The following is a 22,930-nucleotide window of genomic DNA, read 5'->3' as shown; positions in this document are numbered from 1 at the left end:
ACAGCTCTGCTCTGACCTTTATCCTACATTAGCCTAAGTTCTGTTTGAAATGTGTATTAAATAAACACGTCTTTATCAGCTAGACCATTTTGCAGTAATTGAAGTTATTCAAAGGCTATATTTAGCAGCAGAGTTTAAGGCCCTGTGTTTGTGAATCATACCCCATCTCGTTGGGCATATACCCTGCTGGGGCTGGACTTTGGCCTCACTACCTTGGCTGAGCAGCTTCACATTGTGATGTCAGCCCCCCAGTTCTGTTGAGTGTCTGTTTGCATAGGAGATGCACTCGCTGACCCCCTCAAAGCCTGCAAGCCAGCTGAAGTGCAGACCTCTGGTTTTGATGCAACCAAGAAGCAATGTCTCCTGCACAAATGACCGAAGATAGGCAGCAGTTCTGTTAAGGTTATGTTCAAGGCAACATAAGTTATCGGGGCCCCTGATTTCACAATGACTGTGTTCAGTATTCAGGCAAGAAAAGACTGTCAGATAGATAAGAGTAACTAATTTAGAAAAGTTATGGTTATCTAGGGGCATATTTAAAATGATGCATGATGCCTGTAGAGCTGAGAGGCTGAGAGGTTGAAACGAAACTTGTTGGACTGTGTTTGAACCTTCCACCACCCTCTCCTTGGTTGTTGATGCATTTTAAGGCTGGCTGTAATTAGTGAGGACAGTGACGCTACACATGCACATGCAACATGCTTGGGTTCCGCATTGCATGTTTTCATTTGCAGCTATTTTGTCTGTCTTTGCCTGATCCAGTTGCACAGACTTGTCAGACTTTTCTGCGAACTGGCTTTGAGGTCGACGCGTATTTTTAAAAAGTACTCAGCCACTGAATGTTCCAGGGACACACATGCCTTGAGAAGCCACTGGAGTGCATAATATGATTTTTATCTGCTCAGCAGCGTGTGCCTTTTAAAAGGCAATTGATGGGGGTCAATAACTGTTTTAGGCCTTAAGGCATTTCGATGTTGTTAGATCATGAACATACAGGGTTTTTATATTTCTAGTGTTTTGATTCAGCACGTATTCTTTATGCCTGAGTTTTCATTGCATACTTTCTGTTTGTCCCATCCGGATAACTCAAAAACTGCTATTAAATAGGGAGCTAATCCAGATTTTACTGCAGTTGTGAGACATTTGTGTCCTTGGAAAGCATGACAGTTTTTTTTTACATTTTGAGGGAAACATCGCAGTTTATTGTCTGTACACTCTGCCTCTTAACTGACAGAGAAAGGCAAGTTAATTTTATCCTTATGTAACAGCAATGATTTTCTGACCTATAAGAATGTTCATATGTAAAAAAAAATCACTGTACAGGGAGTCAAAATCATGCTGGATTCAAAACCCTTCAGATAATTCTGATAAAAGCTTGACACACAACAGAAAAACCCCTAGCTTCTTCAACATCCAGCAGAGCAGCAGGTATATACAATATACAAGGTTTTGTCACCACAAGATTTACTTTTTTCCACCTCAGATTCAGGAGTCAAACTTATTGCCTTTTAGAAAAGCATGTAAAATGCGGTACTTAATAACGACAGGAATGTACCGCCCACTACGGCAACAGAAGGATTAGTTTCTTGTTGCTAAAACCTTGTGATAAGTAAGCAAAACAAGTGAGTGAAGGATAAATGCAGAGCTGAAGCTGCAGTACAAGGATAAATGTTTAGCACTGTGTCAGCTGAGCATCTGCTTGTAGAGACAAGGTAGCAGTGTTGCGATTAAGGCTCGTCTTCTGCTTTCCTTGCAGCCTGTTTGACATGGGCGGGGAGTATTACTGCTACTCCTCTGACATCACCTGCTCCTTCCCGGCTAACGGCAAGTTTACCACTGACCAGCGGGCCATATATGACGCAGTGCTGAAGTCATCGCGCGCAGTCATGGCTGCCATCAAACCCGGTGAGGAACACTGTGTCATCTTCTCTGTACATTTGCTGACCGGTTAGCTTGTGTGGTTAAAGTCTGTCGTGGTGAGTGAGTTAGGAAGCACGTCGCTGATGGCCTGTGCTCAGACTCTTGCAGATTACTAAACATTTTTTTCAGAAAGAGTCCTGAGTAATTATTTGTTTCTGTTTAAGGCCTTTGTTGCTTTTTACAGAAAACAAATGCCTTTATTCCCAGGTGATATTCTCAAATGACTCTGCAACCAAACTCTAATAGACCATAAACTTACCTGTGTAGCACAAATGTAAATCTGTCTTGTATTCATGATGCTCTAAAGTCTTCCTGTGTGTTTTCCTTTCACTAAAAAATAGGCCAAGGGTTTGCCCGGCAGCACAGTGGTCAGCATGGCTGCCTCGCAACACTGGGGCCCTGGGTTCAGTTCTGGACCCGGGGCGCTATCTAGTGCAACTTGTTTGTTCTCCCTCTGTTCGTGTGAGTCTCCTCCTGATACTCCAGTTTCCCCCCACAGTCGAAAGACATGCCGGTAGGTTAATTGGCTCCAGGGAGGAATTGGTCCTGATGTGAGTGTGTGTGTTTGTGTCTGTGTGTGCCCTGCAATGGGGTGGCGTCCCATCCAGATTGTACCCTGCCTTCCACCTGCTGGTTGTCCGGATAGGATCCAGCTCCCTCCGTGACCCTGACTTCCATAAAGTGGTTTCAGGATGGAAGGATAGATGGAATAAAGAACAGAACTTTGCCCCTTCTTCAGATCCCTGTGCCCATAACATGGGACTTTCATGAAAGCTCAGGAAACAGGTCTGCTCCATGTCTTCTGTAGGGTTGGCCTGGTTATAGCTGTCTGCTCAAAATCTTTTGATTAACCAGTGTTAAACAAAAATCAAGCTCTGATAAAATACCCACGTTATAAATAGCAAAGACTGTTCCAGACTATGAGATATGAATGATTTTTCTACCTCTCATCAAGGCAGAGTGGCACAGCTCTGCTAAAGTGTCAGACCTGAGCTGCCACTCCTGGCATCCCTTATTATGCAAACACGACATCTAATAAACCATCATTAGCAAATCACTACTGTCACTTAAGCTCAGCGCTAGAAGTGTCTGTGGAAAATAAAAAAGAGCCTTGACGTGCAAATAGTTTTAGCAGAGTTGCTCTTCTGATGCAGCAGGTACAGGAAATTTATTTGCAGTGTCTGTGTTAATCACTTACTCTATTTCTCTGTATGTTCACAGTTCCTTACCTAAAAAGACACATTTATTAACATTGACATTTATTAACATAAACATTTATTAACATTGCTCACCCTGTTCCCTTTTTTCCCCTTCAACAGGAGCTTTTTCATTATATAAAACTTGCTGTGTTCTTGTTGCCCTTGACTTTGGTAAATTCTCCTTTTCCCTATACCACACACTCTATTACGGCAATCTCCGTCTGATATCTTCATTTGCTTTTTGGTGATATTTTTTGCACTTTGTGTTATGAGTTCTCCAGGGTGACTTTATTCAGTGATTTCTATAAAGGCCTGCAAATTAAAGGAAAGGTTATTTTGTTTGTGCCACAGGAGGAAGTCAGTATTTTTATGTCTTGACAGTACACCGGGAGTAGGAATCACAGATGCTGCTTTTGTTCCAACTAAAGCATTAGTTAGGCAGAGCATTTTTAACACTTCTGAGTACTTTAGTACTTTGGTAGATGCAGTAAAATTGTCATTGTTAAAGCCACATTCAGTCTGAAGGGGCCCTAAACTGGCTTAAGTCTGTTGAACATGTTTACAAGCCAAATTACATGTTTATAACCCAAATAAAATACATCTCCAAAAAAAGTGCATTCACAGAGATCCACTATTGATTCCAGTATCACAGTTGTGCAATGGACCAGCGTTCAACTGGGTCTTATACTGTAGGTTATGTATTTCTGACACTTGCTTAATTCGATGTACAGTCATTGTTAAACACCTCAACTACAGATGGAATTATTAAATCATTCCGTGTAATCAAATTATTAGATTAGTTAAGGTCTAATAAAAGGACCTGAGTTAAACAAAACTCAGAGAACCTGTTGCCTTTGCAAGAACAGAGACTGCTGTCTCTTCTGCGGGCTGTCCTAAGGTCAGTATTGTATTTAACAAAAAAAACACTTTTTCAAGAGTTAAGTTTCTTTCTGGCCAGTATTGAAGCAGATAGGTCTTTATCTGCAGTACATTCCACACCTGAGTATATGGTTATAATGGACCACGAGCTGCATGAGCTTCCCAACATGTCCTTACTGTGTTCCAGGGCAGGCAGTGAGCCTGTGCGTGACCAGTCATTCCCTCTGTGTGCTGCCCTGGACTCTGCCCAGGCTCTTATTGTACAGAACCCATTCAGGTGTTCCACCACACTGCTCTGGCCAGAGCTCATCCGTTCATTTTCTGACCTCTTTATCCAGTTTGGGGCGTGGGGACGCTGGAGCTCTCCCCTGGCTCAAGGCAGGGTACGCCCTGGGGAAGACGCCAGTCCATCGCAGGGCACACACACCGACACACAAACACACACTTACACTGGGATCTGTTTCTCCCTCAAGCCAGTTAAACCACCAGCATGTCTCTGGACTCTGGGAGGAAACCCACGCGAACATGGGGAGAACATACAAACTCCACCCAGACAGCACCCCAGGAATTGAACCCAGGAACTCGAGACATCTTGATGTATTTCTCTGATGTGACCAGGTCAAACTTGATGAGAAAACTAGTGGATATTTCGGTACTGTTTAGAAGCTGAAATTGTATCACCAACTGAGAGGGGGGGCCAAGGGCCACAATACATTTCACAGTTGTTGTCTAACTGGGGGCCACAGCGGAGTGACAGTTGGATTTCAAAGTGAAAGGACCTTTTTGTTAAGCTCATGCTGCAGCTTCTGTCCATATTAATCCATCCATATTAAATTCCCAGCCAAAACCAATTATCACTTCATTCGTCATCCCTTAATTGTGTTGCTGTGAACAGTAACAATAACAGTTCATTCCAACGTAATGTTTATTTTGCAGGAAGGTTGTTCATGGATCAAGTTTCTAAAATAAAATGTTAGGCTACATAGGTTATAGTTAAAAATGTAGAATTTAAATTCAAAGCATGTTATGTTGTAATTGTATCACGTATTGGTGAGGCCGGATTTAGTATATCGGTCCCCACCTTGGAGCTGCTCTGGAATCAGTCCAGAGAGGAGCGACGTGATGCATTCCTGGGATAAAGGGAACATCCTACGCTGACAGGCGGGAGAAGCCCTGTTAGTTTTTGAACAGAGAAGACTGCAAGGCAACCTGATACAATTATTAAGAATCCACAAAGGCCACCTAACAGATTTTCTTAGAATGAACTGTGGAGCCTGAACCAGACCACACTAGTGGAAACTACTGTATGTGGGTTTAAGATGGAAAGCAATTCTTTACCCAAAGGGTAGCAGGAGTATGGAACAAGATGACCGGCCGTGTTGCTGAAGCCGATACCCCGACTTCTAACTTGAAACAGTTGGCTGAGATCTTTTCAATCAATTAACTGCTCAGCAACAAACAGGCTATACGTTCAAAAGCATAAAAATGGCTTTTGGAGTAGGCAGACTTTGAGTCTGAATTTGGCTTATGTCACCTCTGCGTGAACAGAGGTAGACTGACAGACAACAAGTCGAGAAATGTGAGAAAATCCTGAGTGTGGCTCTTCAAGGTTGATGTGATAAAGAACCCGTCAGAATAGAATTCTTCAGTTCCAAAATTTTGCTTGACAGTTTTTAATAGTTTTCATTTGTCCTTTCACCTTCAAGGTACAATAGCCATGAAGTCTCAATTTATTTCTGTTGCATTTCAGTTTTTTAACATTATTTATACTGTAGGTAATAAAGTCACTGCGAAACTTCAAGCGCTGTATGAGAAATACATGCTGAGACATATTGGACAATCATTTTGTTATCGAATGGTGACATGTTCAATCAAAATAACATAATCTCTCGTGGTTTTTAGCTAGAATATGTGATACAGTTATGAGCCCGTCATTCTTTCTGTTCTCTGTGAGCCGAACTGCGTGGTTGTGTAGCTCCTTTGTGATGTAGGTAGGGGGATTGATTTGGGTGGCAGAATGAGGTCTAGCACGAATCCTGCAGTTAAATAATTGACATATGAGCAAACAACAGAAACAACTGTTTGTCTCAACAACATCCACAGAAATGTAACTTTACCCTGCTTTGGAGGGAATAGAAAACCGCAAAAAGGCATAAATCTCGAACTTTCTTTCATCACTCGATCTTTGCTTTGTAGATTTCCACTTAAGTTGGGCTCTGTGCCAAGATGATGATAATCTGCCCTTGTGATGACAACTGGGCAAATTCTGATACACATCTTAGCTTTTGCATTGAAAATGCCGAGTAATTCTGTCTAGTGTGGCAAAACAGAGATATGCTTAAGACTGACACTTTGGCTTGCACACGATCGTTGGAGAAGAGCATTTTTAACTTTTTGTTTTTATGGCTGTGATAATCTGATTGCTTTCAGGTTTTGCTGGTCTCTGCTGAATGTGCACATGTCCTGACTTCACCCTGTCCATAGCTCTGGCAACAGACAGGGCAGCTGTGTAGCCTTACTGCTGCCAAGAGCTGTAACTCTTGCTTGCATGTGACAGTAGCTGGCAGTGGTTGTGCTCATTTGAGTGGCTGTTCACGGTGTGTCACTCTAGCTCGACAACCTACCTATGAACAGCTGAGTTTTTTTCCTCCACTGAACTGAAGTTAAATATTAATGATAAAATTCAGACAACTGTTTAATACTTTGAAATGTGAGATTTGTCTTCCAGTTTTGCTAAAATAGGTTTGGTTCAACAATGAAGAAATAATGGAATAAAAAATAACTGCAGTCCACAGTCACTTACCATGTCTTTATTCTTGCCAAACAGATACACATCTAGGTATAAGCAGTGCCAGCTACTGTGCACAAATTCAGATCTCTGAAGGCAGTGAAGAAAAATGCTTGTTTTTGTAGAGTTTACCCCAACTGAAATCAGCTCAAAGCACCACTTTGAAACACCATCAGCTTGAGAAGCAGAGCTTAATTCCTAACTTTAACACAAGGAAAAAGCTAAAACAAACCCTTCAGCTGTAAATCTTTCTTCATGTTTCACCTGAATGGACCAAATTATTTGGTGGTCAAAAAGGCTGATGTACAATGAAGCCAAGATTTCTTGGCAGGCCAGGCAATTATGTATTGTTAGATTTCTCCTTCATGAACAGTTTGGTTTCTTTTCTTTTTCTTATACAAAAGGTTAATACTTCCGCTTTTTTGGAGACCTGTGACATTGTCCATTACCACTCGTAAAACAAAATCTGTAGATAAGAATTATCTTTGAACTTGTACACTTCAGGAAGAATACAATTCAAGGTAACCAGTAATTATCCATTTCCAGATCAACAGATCTACCATCGTCTTGAGTGACATTTTGATAAAAGACGTTTGCATGAGTCACGTCTGAAGGATTTCAGATAGACTCTGTATTGACTCTTCTGAACCGCTGTTTCTGTAATAGAGGAAGTTGGAGGAAATCAGTTAAGATGCACATCATGCTATTGGCACTGGTCCTCAGCAAGAGGCGTCTAGTGAATTCGTGCTGGAGAGGAAGTACCCTCAAGTGTCCACAGCGTCCCGTAAAGGAAGTGCTGCTGTGTGACAAACGGTTGCAAGAGGACGTTTCCCAATCTGCCTTTTAAAGACTGCGTCACTCTGCGTCAGAACTCCGGTCCAGGTGAAGGGAGGACAGCCGTGGGCACTTGATTTATTCTGTCGATCTGTGAACGGCGGTGATGAGGACCTGAGCAGGACCTCAGGATTAGAGCCGGGTCCCCAGTCCTGCTCCTGGAGGGCTGGTGTGTCTGCAGGTTTTCCAGGTCTCTGTAGAGCAGCAGCACCTAAAGGGAAGCCCAGTCAAACTCAAAACCCGCTTGATTTAGGACTTCAAGAGCTGTGTTGCAATAAAACAACTGTAGACTTGCCAGCCCTCCGGGGCTAGGGCTGGAGACACATGGTTTAGAGGGTCAGAATGATTTAGTTGTGCTGTGCTGAGAATCTGCTCAGAACCCAGATGACTTTGGTTTGATTCTGGGCTTGATTATTCTTCCGGCTTGAATTAAGTGGTTTCATCTGTATTGTAATTGTTTATTTTTTTATTTTTTGTTTATTCCACGTTAAGTACCATACATCCTTCTTATTCAAACCCATTAGTTAGCACCTGCTGGATACTGCAAAAATAACCACCCTGCTGCCTTCTCATTTGCCATTTGTACTAGCTAGGCAACGATTGATACTTAATAAAGAGCAGTTAAAGTGCAAAAGTGCACCTTTGCTTTATACTCCAGAACAGGCAGGCAATTGTGTTGCCTGCGTATTTCCCTTCAAACACAGACAAGCTACCCAAGGCTTCGACCACACAAGTTTTCTGAAGATGTGGAGGGGGGTGGAATCAAGTGAACGTCCTTTAGCTCAATTTTGCAAACACAGGAAAAGGTACAAGACAATTAAACATGCAGGCAAAGGATAAACTTTGTTTTTCTCTTCTAAGTCTCCTTCAGCTGTCTACCAATGTAAGAACCTTAGTTCTAGCTCAACCTTGGCCACTACTCCAGTTCTTAAAATAAAAGTTCCCACTGGGCTTATGAAAGTGCTCTCTCAATTATTTACCTTCTCTGTGATCTGATCTGATCTTTCTCCAGGATTTTGTGTTCTCCATGTTTGAAAGAAAATCATTTGTATATCCTCTCCTTCTCCGACAGTTATAATGATGTTCATTTGTCAGTTGTTTTAGACTGTTGGTTCTCTTATGGCTCATATAGTTTTATCATGGGATTTTTATAGCTACTTTGACTTGTTTGTGATTGCTGCTGCTGTTTAGTTTAGTTTAGCACTTTTGGGGTGTTTTATAGAAGGACCTAAGTAAATAAATGTATTTTTGTGCAGCTCAGTTCTTGCATCTGTTGTATGACCACCTCTTTTCTCACTCGTGTTTGTAAAGCACATGCTTTTCATCTATACTTTTCCAATGTGAAAGATCAAGAACCATAATTACATCAAAACATGCAATAAATGGGAGAGCAGTAGGTTGCTAATACTTATTGGATGTATTCATACAACTGACAGTTCGTTAAAAGTTAAAAAATTTCAAAGGAGTTGATAGAAGTCTGATTTACAGCACGTCTGAAGGTTAGTTGCTATAAATCCGCAATAGCACAGTGGTGACCATCGTAGCCTCACAGTGCTGGCTCAGTTCTGGACCTGGAGTGGAGTTTGTATGTCCTCTCCATGTTATGTGGGTTTCTTTGGGTGCTGCGGTTTCCCCTCTCAGTCTAGAAACATGGTGGTAGGCTAATTGGGTTTTGGTAAAAAACTGGCCCTGGTGTGAGTGCCTGTGCCTGTGCGCCCTGTGATGGATTGGCTTCCTGTCCAGGGTGTGTGTGTGTCAGTGTGTCCTGTCCAGGGTGTGTGTGTGTCCGTGTGTCCCGCCAGGGTGTGTGTGTCCGTGTGTCCCGCCAGGGTGTGTGTGTCCGTGTGTCCCGCCAGGGTGTGTGTGTCCGTGTGTCCTGTCCAGGGTGTGTGTGTCAGTGTGTCCTGTCCAGGGTGTGTCTGTGTGTCCTGTCCAGGGTGTGTGTGTGTCCGTGTGTCCCGCCAGGGTGTGTGTGTCTGTGTGTCCCGCCAGGGTGTGTGTGTCAGTGTGTCCTGTCCAGGGTGTGTGTGTCCGTGTGTCCCGCCAGGGTGTGTGTGTCAGTGTGTCCCGCCAGGGTGTGTGTGTCAGTGTGTCCTGTCCAGGGTGTGTGTGTGTCAGTGTGTCCTGTCCAGGGTGTGTGTGTCAGTGTGTCCTGTCCAGGGTGTGTGTGTCAGTGTGTCCTGCCAGGGTGTGTGTGTCAGTGTGTCCTGTCCAGGGTGTGTGTGTCCGTGTGTCCTGTCCAGTGTGTGTGTGTCCGTGTGTCCTGTCCAGGGTGTGTGTGTCTGTGTGTCCTGTCCAGGGTGTGTGTGTCCGTGTGTCCTGTCCAGGGTGTGTCTGTGTGTGCCTTGTGATGGACTGGCTTTCTGTCCAGGGTGAACCCTGCCTTGGTCCCGTTGATGCTGGGATAGACTCTGGCTCCCCTGTGAAAATTAATGGATGGTTTGTTGCTATAAATCTGTAATTCCTTGTTTTTTGCTCTTTCTCAATAGTGCCAATTCAAACTAATGAGGAATAATTGACTGTTTTTGTAGCACAGAATGTAGAATAGCTTATACCATTATTCACATTGTAATGTTTGCTTCAGGGAGCCTTCCGAAACAAGTCCAGCTAATTGCAAAATCTCTTACAATTGTGTTAGCATTGTTTTACTGCAGTTTGTGTGCAGTTAATAAAAAGCACATATGCACTGATGGACAGAATGTGAAATGTGTGAGAGGACAGAGAGACACAAAGGATGTGACTTCTTTGTTCCTCTGGAGATTCTTGCATCTGCTGTGCAACAAAGGAACCACAAGGAGAAGAAATTGTGCAATAAGCAGAGACACTCACAAAGACATTTCCCAACGTAGCTTCCTCAATTACATGTGGGGAGACATTATCAATTACCAAGGGAGGCAAAAGCCTGAAGAGCTTTTCCTGCCATCTGCATTTTTTTAAGCACAGTGACTTCTAGACCTCTTCTGGCAGACGCCTTAGACACTAACCTGCTCCTGCCTTTTCAGACAAAAGTGCACTTCAGAATACCTGTAGCGAATATTGCGGAATTAGGACTGAATCAAAACCACAGTTTCTGAACTCCCCATTTTTGCACATATCCGAGGGCTTATGTTCGTCTGTTGAAAGAGCACGAACCTTCGGATAATGTTTTGTTTTTTCTTCCAACATTTTCTTCATTCAGTGTATATAGGCATATATAACTGCATAACAGGATTTTTTTTTTCTGTTGGCAAATATTCAGATATCATAACTGCTGCAGATAACTTTATTTGAGAAGTGGGGCTGTAGCACTGAATTACCTCTTTCAGCCTTTTAAGTGTCCCGCAGATTGACAGTGTAACCTGTGCATAGAGCAGGCCCAGCTGCTCACAGTGTGCAATGAGAACCAGCTGTACTGTCCAGTGAGCTGCCTGCGTGCTCTACTGTGTGCAACAATTAGAGCCCAACAGACTAGATATTATTCAAGCAGGCCCGTATAGACGCATTGCAACAAAATCCCCTTTGAAATAGGCCGTGGGTGATCAGTCCAGTCCAGTTTTGGAGGCATTGAGCAATTGAAAGCCTGCTGGAGAGAGGAGCGGCCCAGTGCCTTTCCAGAATGAGGCGCTCGCCTCAATCTTGTAACCTCTGCACCAATTCGACGGAGAGCTCCCGGGATACAGCCTCGTTTGGCCAGACTGGCAAACATTTGTGCTCATTCTTGAAGTGTTTATGTGTCTGACCTGGCGATGAAGCTGCAAAGTCCACTCAGGGCGGATTGGCATCAGAGTCAGACATAGCTCCGGAGCCCAGGGTGTTGTGTTGTCTCTGTTTATGAAGCGTTGTTAGAAATCGCAGTTTAGTTTTACTTTATTTTTGTTTAGTTGCCTTTTTTTTCCCATTTCTTGTTTTAACAGTTGGTGATCATATTGGCCTGCTGTGCATTAAAAAGGGGGCACAAAGGTTATTGAGAAGTGCAAATAAAAGCGTTTTTTTTTCCACAGTTCCTCCCAATGGTCTGCAGAAATTCTTGACTCATAATTTTCAGGGATTACCGTGTCAGTGCTGTCTGTCTAGGTAGAGCAAGGAGAAAGAAGAAAATGTGGATACATTTTACTGTCTTCTTATTCTTCTGAGTAGTGTGACAAAATCAGTCAGAAAAGTTTAGAAAATCATGTACTGTAAAAAAACTGAGACTAGTATCACGCATTTACTGTCATCCCACTTTTGCCAATTTTCATCTCAGCAAAGGCCTTTTGCCATATTTACTAATCCCATCAAAGTGCGAGTGAACACAGAGTCATACCCTGCTCATTTAATTATATTACACAAAAAACAAATTTATAACAGATAAAGCATACAGCACATCTTGAGATATGTATTTTAAGGCTAGCTATACAATTATAAGTTTTACGTTGTCTTTTGCTTACCTTAAATGCTGTTCCATGAGCTGTTTCTATAGACTTTGTACATGGTGTACCATCATGTCATGAATGAATCATGATAACTGGCACAGCGCAGAGGAATAAAAGATTGTCATACCCAAGTTGTAAAAGGGGAATAGACACTGCTGTAAAGATTCCAGATGTGCATTGAGGGGAAAGGTTGTTTCTGTCCTTGTGTCCTGGGTCATGGCTGGTCAGACTGGTGGAGAAGCTACAGCTCAGTACTTTAAAATCTTCTTACTCTAATGGAAGAAATAACAGCAGTATTTCTGCTGATGGAGTGGTGAGGTGGCTCTGTGGCTCAGGATCTGCGCCTGGGGCTGGAAGGTTGCCGGTTCATATCCCGCGGCCAGCAGAGGAATCCTACTCCGTTGGGCCCCTGAGCAAGGCCCTTAACCCCAGCTGCTCCAGGGACGCTGTATAAATAGCTGACCCTGCGCTCTGACCCCGAGCTTCTCTCCCTGTCTGTGTCTCATGGAGTTGAGGTATGTGAAAAGACAAATTCCTAATACAAGAAATTGCATATGGCCAATAAAGTGATCTTATCTTATTTTATCTTAGTATTCACTGTATTTAGATACAACTGAGGAGCAAAAACACAGCATTAAGGGATAATCCAGCAAATCCTATTCTGCATTGTTGTCTATTTATGAGAGCAATATTTTTGGTTATATTTCAGTAGAAAAACATTGGGTGTTTTAAGTGAACTTTGTTTTGAACTGTGACACTTTTCAACAGCTGCATGTTTTCATACCACACAGGTCTTTATAAAGGTGTATTTTCACCTCCCGTTCTTCTTGCTACTGTAGTCCTGTTAATAGAAAACAGAATGAAGAATATGCACATTAAGATATGGTAACTGTGTACTTCAGTAATCAGGTTCTAGAAACTGATTACAAATCAAGCAAGTTTGCTTTACCTTTAATTAATGAAGTGCTGATTAAGTAGTTCTTTCTGCCTCTAAAAGGGTTTGCTCTCATATGTCCACTTTATTTGCAGAATTTGGATTCAGAACGCCTTATAACTTTCAAGATAAACAGTGTATTGCAATCCTGATCAAACTAATTGCTCTTTTATTTCTGTTGTTTTCCCCTTCTTGGCATTGGCCTGACACTACATATCCTGTCAAACCTTTGGAGGTGAAAAGCATTTATATGGAATGTTTCCCAACATTTAGTCATCAGCTCCATGGAAAACTCAAAAATGACTTAAATCATTTTTCTTTCCATTTTCCTAATTATGACATGGAGCCATAATCATATGCAGGATACAATGTTAAGTGCATCAATACTTCATTGAAGATTGGCTGCATCCTGAGGCCTCTGTGTGTTTTAATGTCTGTTCCTGCTTCTCAGCTGGGGGCCTTTTGATCTTTGTGTCCTGTGTGGGTTTCGACGCAAGATCCTTACGAAACTATGGACAAGTTTGTTCTCGTTTCAATCTGTTATTGTTTGTCCACCCCCCAAAAAATAGGAGGAGTAAATTTGCACTGGGTGTATAGTGTCTTTTATTACAGATAAGAGAGCTTGGCCTTTTTGCTTTTCGTGTTAATTTCTGTTTCGCTGGGGAGTGTAATCAGTAGATTTTAAATTGTCTCTGCATCCTAATAAAGAAAGAGCACAGGAGACATTAAGGTGACTTACTAAAATTGTGACAAACAGTTGACAGTGTATCATGTCTCCCATTAATTGATTTAACAGCCACATTGCCCTGCATTGATGACGACAGTGACAATCTCCACAAAGCCCGTCTGAAGTCATGCGGACAGCTATCATCGATGATTTATTTAACAGGCACCACTGGGCGTTTTTTTGGAGCAGTTAGAGTGATGTAAGGGGTACAGCAGCCATACCAATTTGACATTAACAATCTGAGAGACTTGAACCCGCAACCTGGCCGCTCCGGGCCCCGAGCCCTGACCCAGTGGCTGTGACCTGGGCAGGCCGGGATCGAAGGCTTTACCTGGGAGAATATACCTGTGAGAGACTCCATGGCTCACCTGTGCTGGATGTTGACCTTTTGCACGGCTGAGCGTGGTTTCCACTGCCCAGAACCGGATGACAGTGGCCCTGAAAGCTGTTGATGTGGCTGTTTGTTATTGTCTCAGCAAGGCCGTGTTTGGACGGGTGGTGCTTGCTTTGTACCCTCCGGTAAGTGTGAGTGGAGATAGCCAGTGAACCCGTCGACATCCTTAGGGGAATCCAGCTGGAATATGAGCCCTTTGACCCGTGTCTGTAAACTACAGGTTTTCAAGAATGACATAACCTTAGTCCCCTCTGTTCCCCATCCCTCACTGCATGATGTTTAGGTTCACTGGGTTCATACGGTATGTCGCCTTAAACCGACTGACCTGGCTAATTAAAGCCAAAACAAAGGCAGCCTTTCTGCAGAAGAGGAATGTCATGCCATGTTCTACTGCAAGGGGCTGCCAGACAGTTCGTGGGTTTAGCCTGGGTTTACAAATGTAGAGCAACAGTTTTTCTACGTTTCAAAATATGCCCCTGTAAAGTTTAAACAAACAAGTCTTGTTGTACATTTTATTCCAAAGAATGCAACTGAACTGCTACCCACAGGATCACTTTCTAAAATACCCCAGTTCTATCCAGAAAAGGCAAAAATGAGGGTGCCATGTGAATTGAAAAGGCTGTTCTGATAATACTTAACTGACTCTTATGGTAAAAGACATTCTTGCTGGGATAGTCTTCATTTCCCCCAGGACCTTGAATTAGATATAGCAGTTAGAAAATGGATGGATGGTTTGTACACTACTTTATCTTAAATCCAATGCAAATCTTTTTTCGGGGAGTTTATCAGAAAAGTGTGATAATCAAAAAACTAAATTATCTTTCAGGAATAAATAATGATTTATAATTGTGTTGATCTGTGTTCGAGAAACTACAAGCTCATTTCTGAGCACATGAGTGCAATCAAATGGGAAGAGTTGACATCACCAATTGCTAAAATTTCAATCAGCCTTCATTTATGGCATGAGGCATGTAATAGCTGTAATTGCCACTTAAATGTGTAGAGCTGTAGCACCTTCCCTTTTGTTTCTTCTAGGTTCAAATAGATGATGTTTTCTCTCTTTTCAAAGACTCTCTGAGGTTGACACTCCGTGAAACACATGATTAAGAAATTGTAAAATCTGTACAGTCTTAAGAAAAAAAAGGGAAAAGGTTCATACGTAATGCTTTATCGGTGCCATTTTTTTAAAGATTTTTTTTAAAGAAAGTTTACCAGAAAGTGCAACACCAGCATGTCACAAACACTGTGGCTCCTGGGAAGGAACTGAACTGAACTGAAGCTCTTAGCTATTGAAGGCTACGCACAATGACAGGTGGCATCACAACTCCATGTTTCATCCAGTGCTGTGTGTGAGACTCTGGGGAGAGTTCCTGATACTGGTACTCTTGAAAATAGAAGTGGCTGAGGAAGGAGACCCCAACCTTGCAAACTGGTGACGAGCTCCTCCGACTGTTTTCTTTGTGATAGGTGATAGGTGGTCTAATCACAGATTGCATGAGTGACCATGCTGCATGTACAGCAGCAAACAGCACAATAAAAACAGCAAGATGCACATCACCACATAATGGTTTCTGTGTAGCGTGTAACGTGTTGAAGGGGGAGAGGCGCTTGCAGGCGAGTCCAAGTCTGAAGTGTTTGGCAGTAATCGATGGTATTTTATTTGAACGCGGAGAGCAGTTAATCAATCAGTGTATTGCAAAGAGAAGGAGGAGGCCGGATCAATACAACCATGGGTCTGCCTCTCAGGATTTCTGTAACATCAAGGGTACCCTGCCTGCTGACAGGTACGGGCAGGCTCTGAGCGCCCATGCTGTTCCTACGGGCATATGTCTCACAGGGCAGGGACCCCAAGAATGCTGTCAATGTGGTGGTTGTTCCAATAATTATTTGCAATGCAAGGAGGCTGATTGCAGACTCCCAGAGATACTGAGACCTGCAGCCATCCCTGTATGAACACGATATGCGTGTGCATGGATGCTGGCAAATGGCAACCAAGCAACTTCAATGAATTGTGGAAGGTGTTACAGGATATTTGAAACAGTCATTCATTGATATACAGAATAAGAACATAAAAAACATCATGACTAACTGGGAAGGGGCACCCATACCAAATCCTATTGTACTTTGCATATTGTCATTAGATGCGTTTTCAGAAATGAAAAAAAATTTTGCTCAATCTTAGGGTTTTCCAGCACAACCACTAACACAACACCAACAGACCCGTTGTCAAAGGACCTAATTGCATGTTTATTCCTGATGCCTGACTGGGCAAGAGTCCATCTACATCAGTGTACGTCAGTACATTCTGAAGAGCACGACAAGACACGTCTGAAGCCTGCACTACTGATATTAATTTGGCATATTTTGCCATTTGGCATATAATTAGTTATTGTACAATGATTAAACTCTGTCTGAATGGCAAAACAGATTGTCATTTTTTTTAATTTCATTACAGTCACTGCATGGCCTTTAACCAAAGGACTGAACAACATGTGCAACATACCTGTCTTTCAGTAGGCTCTGTGAAAGCAGCAGAATAGTTCATAGCTGGCGAAATGTTTTTTGTGCATGAAGTACAGTATGCGGGAGGGTATGCTCTTTGAAAATGGACATAAGAGTAAAAAGATTTATTTTTTGTGAGACAATTTTTCTTAATTTCAATGTTTCAAAACGTAACAGAGCAAATACTTCCACGACTATTCATCTCCAAATCACCAGCCATCAGGCTCCAAAAGTGAAATTGGACAAACGTCCACTGTCCTGGTCCCGTGAAACCCAGCTCCCTCTAAATATCAAGGACAAGATCTAATAATGCAATGGGAGGGATTGTGGAAGTTCCTCGTGGATTGTTTAAGCCACAGTGATAAAGGTTTTGACGTCTTAACATTTTTTGCCAAAACCATTTATGTTCGAAAAACATTTCTTGAAACGTTAGCTAGTTCATCAGTCAGTGATTCTTCCACCATTGTGGTCGTTGCCAGAAATCAGCGCGAATGGTATCGATGAAACTTTATTTAGCGGAAATCAGCAGCTTAGAGTTCAATAGCGGTGTTTGATTATGTTTGGTCATATCCAGACAGCCCTGCACTTGCTATTTGCTCAAGTTTAATTATTTTCTGACACTCTGTTAAAGACTAGTACATCTTATCATGCTACTCCCCTTCTGGGACCTTTATTAGTTTGAACTGCGCTTTTATTAAAATAATCAGGTCAACAGCATTAAGATAACAGCAGAATAATAGCCTGTGACTCCAGTGCCTTGTGACCAGGTCAATGCCAGTGTTCATTATTGATAAAAGTTCTAGTTAATCATACTTTCATTGTTTTGTCCTATTTCATCTGCTTTATGCGTAATAATTGTTTTAAATTTGATTCGGATCGAGTGTGCTTTAGTGAAATCAGAGCTGTGGCAGTGTTAAAGCGTTTCACAATTTCTCTACATATCCCTTAGACACAGCAGCTGCTGTTGACTTGAGATAGCTTGCATGCTCTTGTGAGCATATATATTCCTCCATGTGTGCACCGCTTGTGTAAAGAACCATCTATCGCTTTCTGCACAGCCCCCACCCCACCCCCCTGTCCACAAGACCTCGCCAATCAGAGCTGAGTAGCCCTCGGTTACTATGCTTTACCCAGTGTGCTCTGTGATTGGGTGCTCTGCTGTTCACTCATTGGCTACGAGGGCCTCTTATGCTGGGTCGCTGGTTTGGCAGCAGAGCGCGAGCTGAACAGACACCTCATCAGCACATTTTCCTGGGCACAGACTTCTCTTGAGTGCTGGAGTCCAAAGTCCAAGGACACTGCCGTCTAGTCTCCTGCTCTGGACCTGTCATCGGGCTGTAGCCGTTTTATAAATTGGTCCCTGGAACATGAATGGGTCAGCCTCTTGGTACATGAAATCCACAGCTTATTGGCAGCTGGAATAGTTTTTTGGGCTTTGCTGGAATATGTAGTAGACCCTGACCTGAGCAGCACAGCCTCTACTTAAATATTTCATCATGGCCAGCGTTAGACAGTTTCCAGCTGGACACTGTTCACTGCGGTCACAGCTGAAAGCCTGAAGCCGTCAGTTTAGGGTTACTAATTCTATTATTAACACATTTTGAAATTATCCAACTAAATTGATCATTTTTTTATCCTTTTGAGGCTATTTCCCTTTTAAAGGTTTAGGTCTCAAGCTCATAGGCTGGGAGGAGCTTCACTGATTTCACTGCATTTAACAGTTCTTTTGGCAGCCCTGTACAGCTCCTGGTGATACAAAAGACTTGATTCTTATTAGTGAACCCCTTTTACTGAGGTGTGTTAGACTTCCCTTCGATCACAGGAAAGCACATCTTTCCTGTTGTCTGCTTTGTTGCTTTTCCAATGCAAAAAATTGATGCGTCATGCACGGTTTTCTTAAATTATGTATCCACTCAGGCAAAACATATTTTAACTTATTTATCCTGCTTGATATGTTGTTCTTAATTAACTACTGCTTATAATCTGAAGGTGCTACTTAGGATTTGGCAAAACCAAAACTGGATTGCACATACAAATGTAATGAAATGTGATGAGTAATGTCTTTTTGTAAATGGGGTATTTTGTAATTCTCTTCTAAGCAGTTAAAGAATGTTAGCTCCCCTGTGTTTTGTTCTTTAATTGGATTCACTCTGAAATCAGTCATGCAGCTTCCAGTCCTGTGTCCGTGCAAGTAATAAAAGTTAATTTCAAAGAATGAAATTCTTTTGGAATGAGGTAAGCAGCGGTTGTAATTTTGTACTGCACATTGGTTAAATGTATTTGAAGAGGATGTTTTTGGAAGAATCACATTTTTTTAGCCATTCATGTAAGCAGGAAACATTCCCTAGTCGAGCTGTGGCTTCCCAGTGACTTAAAAGATCTAACTTGTTTTTTTATTGCTTTTCTTTGGTCACCATACTACAAGAAATATTTTACTGCACTGGAATCAGTCCAGAGACGAGCAACTAGATACATCTTGCAGCTCAAAGCAATATCATACTCTGCCAAGCTCAAAGAGCTGAATACTTTTCATTTTAAACAAAGTCTGTGGGGGTACTCTACCTTGATCAAGACTTCAAAATCTACATTGGCGTAGACAAAGCCAAGCCAAGGCACTCCTTTAGGATCAACAGTGAAACACAGACCAGAGGACACAAGTGGAGACTACAGGGAAGAGCATTTACAACTGAGAGCAAGAGGTGCTTTTTCACACAGAGCTGTGAAGTTCAGAACAACCAGCCGTGTTGTCAAAGCCGATGCCTTTGTTTCTTTAGGAAATGGCTGGATGAGATCCTCAGATCAATTAGCTACTTACTGTAAAACCGAAAGGCTTCCTCTCATCTCAAACTTGCTTGTGATTGTTTGCAGACATTTGGAAAATGAGCAATGTCTAGCAGCATCGTTTGATCAATTGGTACTGTAAACACAGACACTGCCTCCACATTGAAGAGGTCCAGCTAGGTTTAAGATTTGAGATTTGTACTGCATGTAACTGAATGTTTTAGTTTTGCGTAACTCTACCTCTGATTATCCCAGTACAGTGTTGAAGGTTATGACTATTGATCTGGACTGCAACAGCACGGGCCAAAACCCCTCGAAAACAGACAGTAAATCTCGCTAATGTTGGATTAGGAAAATTCCCAAAACCATAAGGGTCATCTGCTCTCTCTGCAATACACTTGCGTGTGTGTAAGGATAGAAACAAGCAAAGGAGGTTTTTCCCTTTCGATTTTAGCGCAGGGAATTCAAAAATGCATGCTGCTCGTATAAAATTAAATTGGAATGGCATTATCATTTCTGACTGTATTCACAAAACTCTGAAGGCTGAGCTGCACCGCTGAGAGTGAGCACAGAGAGTGCAGCCAGATGTATCTCTAAAAGGAGGGACAGCTACAGTAAGAGGCAAGAGAGGCGAGCTCTGTCATCTCTATCTTAACGAGTCAAGAGACGTGTTAAAAGTTCTGCTGAAAATGCATAAACTTTGCAGGAATTAGGACGAAAGCTCTTTCTGTTTCTGATTGCAACTGGTTGCAAAATGCAGTTGGTCAGTTTCAAGGGGAGATTCCTTATATAACATGGGCTGGTTTCTGTATTCTGAAGTGCAATGCGTGCTGTTCTGTCTGCAAAATCTGTGCGATTGCTTTGCACTGTGGGTGTTTCAACAAAGCCTCCTGTCAGGCCTCCTCTGTTGCTGGGTCAGGTGAAGGTGTCAGTGGAAGCTGATCCAGGACTAGCAGTGTGTCTGGAGTGTCAAAACTGTCAGGCATGATACTCCTCGCTTTGTACCATATAGCACTATTCTCCTGTGAGCTCTTCCACACAACCCTGACAGCGTTTATTGAAGTTAATAGAGTGGAAGGTCCACTCACCGATCATTATTTCAACACTCACAGCAGGAAAGGTAGCGAGTTACCTGGGAGACTGCACACAGAATACGAGTATGTGAACCCTGCAACTGTCAGGGTGAACTGAGAGCTAAAGCTTTTAAACAAATTGGGGGAAAAAACTCCATTTGTGCACTAATATGCTGCACATTCCCAAGATTTCACTAGGTGTCACCTTCTGCTGTTCCACCTTTCACACAGGCTTTATTTATAGTCTGTAATGTTTAAAATATTGTTTAAGGTGTCGTGGAAAAAAAAACAATTAAAAAAAGCAGATAAAATGGTAAAAAACAAGTCAAAAGGGGTCATTTGAGCATTCTTCTCTCTTGCTAACGCTTGCACAGCCGAGAACTTTGTCCATGAGTGGCATCCACTGACGGTGACATTACAATAGGACAAGCGACAACCTGTTAACAGAGGTTCTGAGGCCTGATTTCGTCACCTGCAGTGGTTCACAATTTGTATTGTGAGAAAAAAAAGGTGTTAGCACAATGTCCTCAGTTTCTGCCATTCAAGGCAAGAATGATACGTATACAGATGCATTTTTTAAAATGGACTGACTGTAGGGCATAGTTTTCCTCTTGGCACAGCTAGGTCGGTATAAAAGAGGTGCCCTTGAGACTGTATTCCCATTTGGGGGGGGTAAACCCACATTGGTGAAGCAATCAGCTGTACCTGTTACCATATTTGGGATGCCTTAACACTATTGTGTAATTATTCCTTACATTATGTCTCACGACCTCACAATGCGTACAAATTAAAAATGTAAGCATGCAAGCATTACCTGTGTTTTAAGAGATCATTCTATCAGACGATATTGAGGCTGCTTCGGCACAAGCTGGACCCGTGGAATTGTTGCCTGCAGATATCAGCATACATGAAATGCCGTGCATTTCTGGAGTTGAGCTCTGCACAAGTGCTTTTTTCACTTCAGCCTTAAAACAACTACTGCCACTAAAGCATTCCTACATGTAGTCTGTACCATGGGCCCATAATATTGGACTGAGACCATGGATGCTTTGTGTTCTTAATGTTCTTAACAAAAATAGAGAATTACAGAAATAGCAAACTGGGATAATCAATAAGTAAAATAAAGAATCCCCCAAATTGTAAAGATTAGGCCAAGAATATGACTGAGCAGTTGTTATAATTTCAGGCACTTGAGTTCTTTGTTCTCTTGCACAGCTTTGGGGAAAAGAGTAATCAATCATACACACTGTGTTAACAAATATTTATTAAGTTCAAGTAGGTAGCTGAGTCACCGTGCGTAGGCTGCAAAGGAACAGTTAAAGGTTTATTCTACGCTGAAAGGAAAAGAGACACAACATTTTGACTGTTGGGCCTTCTTCAGGTGTGACAAAACCGAAACATTGAGTCTCTTTTCTTTTTCTTTCAGCAGGGAATAAACCTTTACTTTTTCCTTTGCAGCCTACGCATGCTGATGCAGCTCCCTGCTTGAGCTACAGTACATACAACGTACACTATTTACAAACAAGGCTTCCAAGAGGCCTATGTCCTGACCAACCAGAAAAATCCCCATCTGCTGTCTGGGGTTTTTCTGGCTGGTCAGAATGTAGAAAATGTTAAAACATGCTTTAGAATACCTACACAGGTAAACGAGAGATAAACCTGCCTTCTATATAAACGAGTTAAATCTCTATTATAAAAATCTGAATGCTACAATGAGAATGGAGTCTTGGATTCTCTACACAGGAAACCAGTTTCCTAAAAATCAACAGATTGAACCTCTTACAAGGTTCAAAGCTCAACTTGAATCTGGTCCTCAAGGTTGATCTGAACAAGCACCTCTTATCTCCGGTGTCTCCCTCTTCTCTCTCCTGTGCTGTTCTTTCTCCTCTCTTCTCTACCTGTCTTCATATCCTGTATTCCTGCACTGTTGATGACTCTTAATGATCTACCCAAAACTTAATTAACTAAGGTAAACCAAGGATTTTTTTTCATCTCAGACTCCCAACAGCTCCACAGACGACCTCAGTTCCTGTTCTTGCTTTTGATGCTCCTGAGAACTGCAAATGTTGACACTAGCCGGGTGTTTGACCATTGTCTCTAAATGCTGCCACGCCTCAGACAGCTCCTTCCATAGATGAAAAACAGAGTATAAGGCAGAGCTTTGGAGGGACATTTTCTTAAAGCACAGACTGATTCAGGGCCGTAATTCGGGGCTCTATTTCATTTTACTTCTCTCACAGACCACAGATTATGCACAATTGGTGCATAAATGCTGTGGTTAATTTGATAGAGGGAGTTTGTATGTGTGGGTTTCCTCCAGGTACTCCACTTTCCTCCCTCAGTCAAACATGTACTGCTAGGTGCATTGGCTTCTGGGAAAACTGGCCCCGGTGTGTGTGCGCCAGTCCTGCGAAGGACTCATGTCTCCACCAGGGTGTATCCCGTCTTGCTCCCGTCGCCTGCTGGGAGAGGCTCTGGCTTCCCCGCAACTCAGATCTGGATGAAGTG

At 42.4% G+C, this 22,930-nt stretch overlaps 1 protein-coding gene across 1 annotated transcript in view; it reads left to right on the top strand.

Annotated features, from left to right (window-relative positions):
* The window catches only part of pepd (peptidase D), a 116,685-nt gene that overhangs the window by 85,204 nt on the left and 8,551 nt on the right, over positions 1 to 22,930 (top strand). Inside the window, exon 12 of the mRNA XM_088938593.1 lies at positions 1,757 to 1,905. Within this exon, the coding sequence (XP_088794719.1) occupies positions 1,757 to 1,905 (149 nt within the window). The remainder of the gene's footprint in view (positions 1 to 1,756; positions 1,906 to 22,930) is intronic.

Source organism: Atractosteus spatula, chromosome 21 (assembly GCF_055471065.1).
Source record: "Atractosteus spatula isolate fAtrSpa1 chromosome 21, fAtrSpa1.hap1, whole genome shotgun sequence".
In the NCBI taxonomy this organism is placed as follows: Eukaryota; Metazoa; Chordata; class Actinopteri; order Semionotiformes; family Lepisosteidae; genus Atractosteus; species Atractosteus spatula.
This window is presented reverse-complemented; position numbering and strand designations above follow the sequence as displayed.